Source organism: Charadrius vociferus, unplaced genomic scaffold (genome assembly GCF_000708025.1).
Source record: "Charadrius vociferus isolate BGI_N301 unplaced genomic scaffold, ASM70802v2 scaffold257, whole genome shotgun sequence".
Lineage (NCBI taxonomy): Eukaryota > Metazoa > Chordata > Aves > Charadriiformes > Charadriidae > Charadrius > Charadrius vociferus.
Window position 1 is genome coordinate 2,105,931 of NW_009649473.1, and position 10,687 is coordinate 2,116,617.

Sequence of the window (10,687 nt, forward strand, 5' to 3'; positions counted from 1 at the left end):
TAGAAAAAAATACTCTTATGAACTGTGCTAAAATGTGTAACACAAGAGCTAAAATGCAGAGGGCAGATTGGATCTTGGACGAGCAGTTTGTCAGGAGGCACTGGTGCCCAGTGTGAGAGACGGGCTATATTTTCACTGCACCACAAGCACTGCGTTTTCATGTTGAACGACAGATATTTTCCCAGGTGACTTTGTCCCTTGTAAATACGGAGAGAGTTGGAAAAGATTTGTTGATTGGTACCTTTGGATATTTTAGGGGAATTTAGAGGCAGGTTGCAGTAAAAGTGGAAGCAACTCTTGCTCCTTTGGACTCTCCCACAGTGACTTTGGGACTGAGGGACTTGAATCCAAATAAGTGGCTGGCTTGGTAGGATGTTCAAGACCTCCCTTAGAAGCACGGGTCGACAGCACTGCCCCTGAATTAGAGTTACTCTTGCAGGGCTTCAAAATCACTGTGTTCATCTTCAATTTTGTGCAGTAATTCTGCTCACAGGTCCTCTCATACCTGGGGGCAGCTATGAGCTTAGCAGCCTCCCAATGTGTCCTGCTGCTCCAGAAGCTTCTATTCCTGTAATGCACAGATTTAAGGGCCAGGTTGTCTAACTGGGTCCCCGGTTGGTATGTCCCCTTCAGGAGACTGAAGATACCATAGCAGAAGGAAATAGGGCTGGGCGTTGGAAAACGGGTTCTAAAAGAAAGAGTGAGGGCTCCAGGACCTCGGGGGACATCAGAGCTTTCCATGGGTAATGACATGGCAGGTACACAGGGCAGCCTGTCCATGGGTTGGGGGAACAATGTCCCCATGGGAGCAGATTAGAGGTGGAGCTTTTAGTTAAGTTCCCTCTAAAAGAAACCACGTTTCTGTCCTCAAAACTCCTCTGCAAGCTGAACCAAATCCTCCTGTAGACACAGCCTAACAGATGTAGTCGGGCTGGAGGTGCCCGAGGCTGGAGGACAAATCCTTGATGCGCACAGCACTTTCCCCTTCCCCGCAGCTTGCCCTCACTGTTTCTGTAGCACAGCCAGAGCAAAGGTTGCTCAGCGATTAGCGCTCATGGAGGCGACTCTCCATGCACTTTTCAGCCACTTTAACTTTTGTCCTCAAATAACAGTTTTAAACAGCGTGAGCTGAACTCTTCCCTGGAGTCATGCTAGGGAGGAGTTTGGCTCTGCAGTCCTACTAATACAGACATACTGTCCATAGCTCACTGTTTCATCATGAGCGAAACTGCCCTTAACAGACCAAGCTGCCTTCGGGACTCATGGCACTTACAGGAGTATTAAAAATAGCTGTTCTCTCTGCATAAACAGCTATTAGTGTCTTAAAGTAAGGACAGAGATCACTCAGCACTGTCGTAATGTAACTTTTACATGGTGCAAGCATTTAGAATCCCCAGTTTTTCCCCAGCCATGATACTATTCTTTATAGTTCTGAAATAAAAATAACTTCAAGAACTTACAGGTACTTTGTCATCATAGACAATGCCAGCTGCCAGACAGCCAGCTACCCGCATCGAAAGGATAGGTCAATAAATAGTCTTTAACTGAAGACATCCATCTGCTTTGTGGCACAATTAATTCTGATTTAATTCAGGGGTTTGTGAGTATTTGGTTTCTGAAACCCAATGCCATTTTTATTGTGGGACATTTATGTAGTGTCCTCATCAGTATTGCTTTATAAAAGTAATGCTGCCCAGATATAATTGACCACATTGATGCATTAACCTCTGCATTGAATAACGTGTGTCCTTCTCAGCCTGGCTGGACCTATAGTACAGCCTGACATTTCAGTTCATTTGAATTAATGTTCTGTGCAAATCACATGCTTGCTTGAGCAGCAATAAAAGGGGGTTAAGCAAATCTGGCTTTGTATCAGGAGACTTACCTCTTGGTGTCACATGCTTCAGGTCTCATTTCTGAAGATTTTATTTTAAAGTCCAAAACCTTGAAGGCTTACACACGTATTAATACATAAGGGATAAGTGTTACGGGGTAATTATGGCTGAACAAAACCTCTGATTGTCTGGTGCTGGCCAAGTGTTTATAAATATTGGGTAATCAGCAGACTTTATTCGTCCAAATCCCAAGAAAGACCATCACATGCTAATGGCATGTAATCCCAAGGGGCGCAACACAAAAACTAAACAAAATCTAGGGCAGCTGTCTCTGCCTTTGGGGGCAAACTTGAGGGGTTTAAAAGTTGTTTCATATTCTCCTTCTAACGGTCTTCTGGTACAACTGCTTCAGTGTTAGTTATTCTTGTCTATCCAACATGAAAGGGTGCTTCGCCTTTCCTGGTATGAAAGGTCCTGTCTGTATTCAGTTGATTAACGAGCTGGAATATCCTTCAAGGATTGCATAACTCTCCTCATTTTATTTTTGTTTGTGTTCTAGAGCTGGTTACGGCTCCTATTACATTTCCATAGTACACATCACTAGAACATACTAGTGCGTGAACAAGGTTCAAGAACTCATGTTTACAACAAACGCGCCTCCAGCCTGTTGTCCCATTGATTATATATGAGTGGCAGTTAATGACAGCATCAAGACTATAAATTAGAATTAGTAACAACTTCATGCATAAATGGCGTGAAGTTGAGTGGGCTTGGCTGAACCTAAGCAGCAGTGGGTTGTGTAACAAGATTGAAGAGCTATCGGCATAGCCCGGCTCGTGCTCCTTCCTGAACTTGAATTTTCAGGGTATTGCAAATCCAGGTTGAGTGCTTCTGCTGCAAAAATGTGTCGGGTTAGATTTTGTGAAACAATTTTAATGCCTCCCCTGGTAATTCTGAGTGGATTCCTTGAGGTAGTCAGTCTGCGTGAGATGAGACAATACAGGACTGAGAAAGTCAGCACATCACTTACTGCACCTCCTGCCTCACCGTAGACAAGTAACATATCCGGCTCTCACTAACCTACTGGGTGCCCTCCAAAAAAGTTTGAAAGGGTTGCTGGGGCAAACTCTAGGTGAGATGACCATTTGCACTTAGTTCCCTAATAAAAAGCAAAGAAGTCTTAGCTGAATGCTTTGATAGAGCTCCCTATTCTAAAACGCATTTGCAGTTAATTATTCATGGCTTCCTGAGAGCTAGCTCTATAGGTTGTCTTTTTAATATGAACTGCCCCTTAGATTGGAAAATTGCCATTTATTTTTAAAAAAGCCATAGAAGGTTGCAGCTGAAGTTTGTCATCTTATAAATGTATTTTCTTCTTTTGTATACGCACAGTGGGTTTTTCTTGGTTTCTTTAGGCTCAGGTGAACCAGGACTGCAACTTTATGCCAAATATTCATTACCATGGGGTTTCTCATAACAGTTGAATAGCTGTGCTTATTAGGGCAGACTTACCCTGCCTGGTGCCATTAGTCCTTTTCCATAACAAAATACACACACGTTCAGAGAGAATAAAGCATTTGGTGTGAGAACATATTCACACAGGTAATCCGAGTGAATTTGGCAAACAGAGACGCAAAAACAGATGGGTGAGGATTTGAGTCCTATTAAACTGGTCAAGCCAGGGGTTTTTTTCCAAAAAAACTAATTGCAAATTTTCCATCAGTGACTTCATTTGCTATTATTTCCATGGTAATAGCAAAAAAAAAAAAAAAATAAAAAAAATTTAATTAATTCAGGGGAAAAAGAAACCACAGTGGTTTGTCTTGTACTGGATCCACACGCAAAGCTGCGCACGCCACACTTGTGGGCCTGACCCTGGTGTGACAGCCCAGAGTGCTGTGGTCTCAGCTCTCCACGATTTGGGTAAAGGAAAATGGTTAATTTTTTTATAGCTCTCTGAAAATAAAATTTAATTAACAATTTGTTAGGTAGCAAGTTCATTTCTCTAGTCTCAGGGCAAGGCATTTCTGTTGTGACTGAGGTCAAAATTCTCCTTGACTTGAAAAAACTTGCAGAAAGTCTTCAGGGTTTAATAGGTGCAGAGGAGTTTTAGGTAAGTGAACAGTAAGAAACAGTTTGTTCTTTCGGACACATTTGACAAATGAAGTAAGTATCAGGTATGACAAGGTCTGTGCAATGTGTGAGGTCAGTATACGTTGTACGAAAGTAAAAAAAAAAGTTTTAAACCAGTGTTTAACAATGACCCGCAGCAATTACTGAAAGAGAGAAGCCCTAATGAATTTTTCCCCTCAGGAACAGAGAATCTTGATGGTCAGATGTTGCTCCCTTAAGACCCAGCTTAGGAATTTCTTTTTATTTAACCTAAGCGGCAGAATAAAGTTTGCCAACTATCTTGAGTCAGCTAAAGAAGACCCTGGTGGGGCGGTGCTGAGGGCGGCCAGCAGCACACCCAGGCAGTGTTTGTGTGCAGGGGGAGAACGGATCACGGCTCCAGCCTTCCCGCCTACACAGCGGCACAGCATGATGGTTCCCTGCATTGTTTTTTCCCTTTCCTCCTTGTGGCAGTCTTGCTAATGAACTGAAAAGGAGGAGGAACATGTGGATGCAGGCCAGTTGCAACTGTCTGTCATGGAGACATCGTGTGCAATGCTGCCACGTGGCTTCGAAGCCGGGGTTGGTGTCAATGCCACAGTGAGCTGGTCTTGCATCTTCAAGGGGGCAAATGGAAAAGCTGCAGTGCTTTGAGCATACTTTCTTATCTTGTATTGAGGTGATCGTGGGCTGCTAAAAGGAGCTTAAAATGAAATGCTGTGCAATATATTGAACGCAAGAGTCCCACAGACCTAGGGAAGATGGAAGGCTGCAAAGCTCAGCTTTGCTCACATAAGCCATGCTGACTTAGCAAGCAACGTTCAGAGGGCAGGGATTCACAGAATTCACAGAATTCACAGAATTGTTAGGGTTGGAAGGGACCTCTGGAGATCATCTAGTCCAACCCCCCTGCCAGAGCAGGGTCACCTACAGCACGTTACACAGGACAGCATCCAGGCGGGTTTTGAATGTCTCCAGTGTGGGAGACTCCACCACCTCTCTGGGCAGCCTGTGCCAGTGCTCCACTACCCTCAAAGTAAAGAAGTTCCTTCTCATGTTAAGATGGAACTTCCTATGTTCAATGATTCCTATGATCTGCCCGTGCATCTGCTGCCCTACACACCACCCTGTACTCTCAGGCGTCACAACCAGGCCCTGCATCAGCTGAGCTCCTGCATCTCTCTCTTGTTTTGTTTCCTTTCAAATATCCAGGCGGAATGTACTGAGCTTGTCATCGGGAATTGAAGATATTGGTATTATCAAGTGGGATCTAGCACTGTGTCTTCTCCTTGTCTGGGTGATATGTTTCTTCTGCATTTGGAAAGGAGTCAAATCCACTGGGAAAGTAAGTGCTCTTTTACTCTTTTTATAATCATTGCAGTTAGCAGATGTTAGGAATATGCAGTAATGCTGTTCTTAAATATATTTACCATTTCCTTGAAAAATACATATTTGTGCACTGAATGAAAGAGGGACTTGGATTCAACTGACTTCAAAAAGTCATTGCCAGTGCCCAAAATGCCTGTGAGTCAAGTAGCCATTACTGGAATGGCATCAAGAAGCAGATACAAACATGGTTCAGGTACCACTTTGCCTCTCTGAGGACGAGCATCCCACTGATACATGTCATGAGCATGGAAGGTCTTGGGCTCACGATGTGTGACGCTCTGTGCTGCCTGTCCATATTCTCACACCGGCCAAGTTCATTTTCAGTGCAGCGGAGTGGATGTTAACATAGCTGTGGTAGGGATGTTTTAAGTCAGTGGAAACTGCTGGATGCATAGCATTTTTGAAATGCCGCTCACTTACAGAAGAGCTCTGTGCAGACACGGGAGACTAAACTTAGATACTCGTTTAGAAGTACTCTCCTTAACAGAGATCCTGGATAGTTTGTGTTTTCAGTCGCATCGTGTGTTCTTTAGAATCATGTTTTTTCTAAAGGATAACAGTTAAATCATTCCTGAACCTCATCCTACTCCAATGCAAGAAACAAATTACAGCAAATCTTGGCCAATCCCTTAAGAACATGAAGCATGATAGTGTTGCCTCTTGCATGTTTTTAAACCTAGTTTAATGTCAAAAGCCTTTTGAAGCTGTTGCAGTTGTGTGGCACTCAGCTTTCAAACCCATTGGTTGAGGTGACATTTCTGATAAATCTAACAGAGGTAAAGAGATCTCAAGATACTAAGTTCCCACACATTTCTGGTCAGCTAGGTGGAAGGGAGTGACCCTGTTAGTGTCTCACCTGAGAGAAAGGCCACAGTGTGAACCCACCTTTTATCAGCCTCCAGAAATCAGGAGGAGGGAGCAATTGCAGATGCCTCAGCTGCAGAAAAAGCATCACTTAGCAGTTTTACCTTGTTACATGCTGCAGAATCAACCAGGAGACAAAACTCCATAGGAAACCAGACCTCACTGGTTCCACTCTTGACAGTTAAACTACTTGCTTTACCATTGTTTCTGTCTTGCATTCTGTGATATTTGTCGTAGAGCCACCTTAAAATCATTCTGGTGCCTTACCCTGGATTTCTGCCAGCTTTGCCCCAAAGAACAGCTTCCACACCTTTAAAGCATATGTTGACAAAAATGTTTGCTTCTCTCTTCCCCCTGATTGATGTGACCCGGTGAGGTGATTGTGTAAGTTTTATAGTAAAGGTGAATGCAATAAATCTCCCACAGTAGCCGAGTGGAAGCCCACATTTCTGCAGTAGCTTTGGCGAGCCTGATGTCTGCTTGGTAAAGGTTACAGTAGCGCTGAGAAATTTTTTCCAAGCTCCCTCTGGTACACTATTTCAAGCCCCTGTGAAGGCAGCAGGTTCAAAACAGGTCTGTTAAAATCAGTTATCTAAAAATGTGTATTTTCTGGAAATCCAGCAAAATGTTCTCATTTGTAAGACAAGGCAGTTCTTAGGAATTCGCTGCCTCCTCTCCGCAGCGTCTGAGCTCATGCGCGTGTGGAGCCAAAACCCAACAAAACCATTGGAAAGTCTCCGGTTGACTCCATTAACATTAGGGTCAAAGAAAAGTAAACTGTAAACTCTAATGGAGGACTTGAATTATTTGAGAAGTCTAGTTTACTTTAGTAGATGGTTGTTTATAGCACTTCCCTGCTTTCCAGCGTGTTAATGGCTCTTTGGAGAGCGGAAAAAAAAAAAAAAAAGACATAGTTTTTAAATCTCGTAGTAGCGTATTGGACAAATAAACATGAAATCATGAGGAAAAATAATAGTTGTGCTTATGCATTGGATAGTGTGCTTGATCTTAAAAATTCCTCCAGCATTACGAGAGAATCTTTACCTGCAGTGCAAATGCCACTTTCTGAGTGTCATTTACTCACTTCCTGCAAATATGTCAAGGTGTATATTTTTTTGTAAGAAAACTATGATTTTTCATAGGTCTGGCTTATATTAAAAAACATAAGAACGCACAGAAACACTTTTGGTTTTGGTGAAACTGGGATAATGTGTAATATGTATTATTTGTCAGTGGAAAACATACAGGAAATTCACAGAGAATTAAAATGGACGTATATGAAAAGTCATCCTTTCATTTTCTGAAATCAGTCCAGCTCTATAAATTATGATGGCAATGCAGGCTTTGAGTTCTCATTATTCTCAGAGGACACACTTAAGAAGAAAAATGGTGCATCCCGTGAGCTTTGCTGTAGTTAAACAAATTCTGGAAAACAAAAATACATTTGAACTCATGACAGCCAACCATAATTACCTGGGGGCATCATCTGACTCCGTGAAAAACGCCTGTCTTGGGCAGTAGTGATTCTTGACTGTAACACAGCAGTTATATAAAAAATGAGCGAAAGCACTGATGAGCAAAGAAAACAAAATGTTAGAGGTCAAAAAGTGGGGGTCTAAAGATAGAACTGTCCAAATGCAAGCTCAATTAACCCTCGCGCTGGAGATTAAAGCAAAGGGCTCTTTCATCAAATGAATGAGAAGATAATAAGAAGAGAAGAAGTAGGCTGTTATTCAAAGAGAGTGGGAATAGAGGTTAAAGATAATGAAGACATATTCTCAAACTGGATGAATAGAGCCTTAGTTTCCAATAATGATGTTGCTGAATAGGCAGCAAGGGCAAGAATGAAGTTATGGGACTGGAAATTACCACTGTTGAGGTTGATGTCAACCTGAATCATAGAATCATAGAATGGTTTAGGTTGGAAGGGACCTTGAAGATCATTGAGTTCCAACCCCCCTGCCATAGGGGGGTTATTCCTAAGGGCTTCATGCGTTCAAGGCGATGGGAAGGGAGGCACCGGAGCACAGACCAAATTACCTTTATCTCTGAAAGAAGTGCCTAGTGAAATTGCCTGTAGGAGCAGTAGTGAGGCTGCCCGGCCAAATTAGAGGTAGCAGCAGAGCTTGCAAAACAGTTTGCAGTTTTAAGTTCAAATAGAGAATGAGGTAATGCTTCAGGCACCCCCAGTGGGGAAATCTCTTCAGCTTCCCTGGCAGAGGGTCACTTGTCATGTGAGGAAGACAAACAGGGAAAAGGCAGAATTCCTAACGAAAGTCATGAGTTGTATAAAATCCTGCGTGTTTCTCTGCCTGAGTGACATGACCACTGTCTGGCGGGCTCTAGGGGAATTAATGAACCTGTATTGCCTCAGGCCTAAAGCAATAGAGTGGTAAAGACCATTAAACTAAAGGTAGACATGGAAACTCAGGTCAGGTCCTTTTTAGGTATGAGGGGGTCAAGATCTGTCAAGATCCAAGAATCTTGAAATGATCCCAAGATTCCAGAATCTTGATTCAAGATCTCAAGATCTCTCAAGAATCAAGATCTCTTTTGACTCTGGAGATGTAGCATTGACTTCCATGGACTAAACATACCTTTTTTTTTTTAAATTTATTGCCAGGTAGTGTACATCACTGCCACGTTCCCATTCATCATGCTCCTTGTTCTACTCATCCGTGGTGTGACTCTCCCTGGAGCTGCAGAAGGCATCAAGTTTTATCTTTATCCTGATATCTCACGGTTAGCTGACCCACAGGTACAGAACCAGGAGTGGGGAGTGGGTCGACTTCCTATTGCAAAGGGGGATGGATGGTGGAGGGTGATGGTGGTGATCTAATGGCAATAGATTTTTTTTCCACGGTCTTTAGAGGTCCAAATATAGCATGAACATTAATGTTGGGTTGTATTTTCCAGAGATCTGCTTGAGAAGGTCACTGTTATATGTGTTAATGCATCTTTCCATGTGTATGTATGTGTGTGTATGCGTGTGTATTTTTTTTGTGTCAAAGGACTCTGAGGCTGTAGACTCTGTCCCGTTATACAATCTCAGCTTTCTTGTTGGTAAGGTAAGGGAGATGCATTTTTTAATGAGGATAGTCTTTAGTTTCAAAGGAGAGACACGTGAGCTTCACAGATGGAACAACAAGCGACAACTGTGAGTACCAGTGTCACTTAGCTCCCACTGCTCAACAGGAGGAGATTGGGAAAGAAGTGAATGAAGTAATAGAAGAATGAAAAGCCATGCAAAGAGGGAGAAAAATGCTTTATGAAGCACAGGAACTACGGTTTGCTTAGCCCTGGCTAGTGGGAGTTCGGCTTACACTTTTCTGTATAGGCTGGGATTAGGTAAAGATTCCTGTCTGTGCTCTGCACACATGTGCAGACCAGCATCGTTTCAGCCAATAGTGATCATGTGAGAGATGCAAAAAAATGCAATACTTCTCCCCCCTCCCCCCCCCAAAAAAAAAAGAAAAAACAAGGGACCAATGTCTGTCTTAGCTATTTCTTTCTAATGTGTAGGTGGTTAAAATAAAACTCCAATGGTAGCTAGCTAACTGAAGTAGGAATAGTATAATTGAAAGGAACATTGAGGAAATTTGGTTCATTCTTTAGTCTTGCCCTCTATATACAAGGAACCCTCTTTATAGGGCACATTATATTTTATGAATGAATCATCTTTTATGGGACTCTATGGTTTTTATGATCTACTATTAGCATTAACTCCAGAGCATCAGCCGATAATGTAGAAGAGATTCATGTGAGCTGGCAGGCCCCTTCCCATAGTCTAGCAAAAGCATCATCTCCAGCGAGAAACCCAGTCAGCAAGGTGCTGGGAAGCGATGGTGGGAGGGAGGAGGTAATCGTCTACGGTCTTAATTCTCACTCAGACTCCTTGGTGGTTTCTACTGGCATGAGCAGACTTGCATTAGCAGAAAGAAGTGAACAGATGGGATTCAATGGATGCATTTTGATAACTTGCTACCTATTTACTAACTGAGAAGTTGATAGTGTGCTGTTATTTCAGTCTGTGTATTTTTTTTAATGTAATCAGGAGAAAGAATCATGAGAGCAAGATCAGATACGTATCTTATAAAGTGCATTGTATTTTTCATGTTTTTCCCCCACCCCTATGGCTTTTTATGTTGCATTTGAACAGTTACAAAAACAACCAGAAAGCTAGAAAAATAAACAAACCAAATACACAAACCGGTTTCTCAGGCTTTTCACATCCTCAGTTTAGTGACTCTGTGGGCTGATTCTAACTGAAATGAGTTACAACAGAAATGAGCTAAGTGTAAATACTTCTGAATTTCCTATTGGGCTGAAACACCTTTATTGTTGCGCCAACAGGAAGGATTGGCTGAATGACTAAGAAACTAGAAATACTGAGCATCTCTGGGGAGGGGATACAGGAACTGTTGTAGAGATTACGTTCTCGTGGGCTCTGACGCTAACAATTTTCTTTTCTTTATAAAAGCCAAAGT

At 42.5% G+C, this 10,687-nt stretch overlaps 1 protein-coding gene across 4 annotated transcripts in view; it reads left to right on the forward strand.

Moving 5' to 3' along the window:
• Positions 1 to 10,687, forward strand: part of SLC6A6 (solute carrier family 6 (neurotransmitter transporter), member 6) — a 48,408-nt gene that overhangs the window by 23,714 nt on the left and 14,007 nt on the right. For all 4 annotated transcript variants that reach the window (XM_009889868.1, XM_009889866.1, XM_009889869.1 and 1 more), the window contains 2 exons: positions 5,160 to 5,292; positions 8,824 to 8,958. In XM_009889868.1, the coding sequence (XP_009888170.1) occupies positions 5,160 to 5,292; positions 8,824 to 8,958 (268 nt within the window). The remainder of the gene's footprint in view (positions 1 to 5,159; positions 5,293 to 8,823; positions 8,959 to 10,687) is intronic.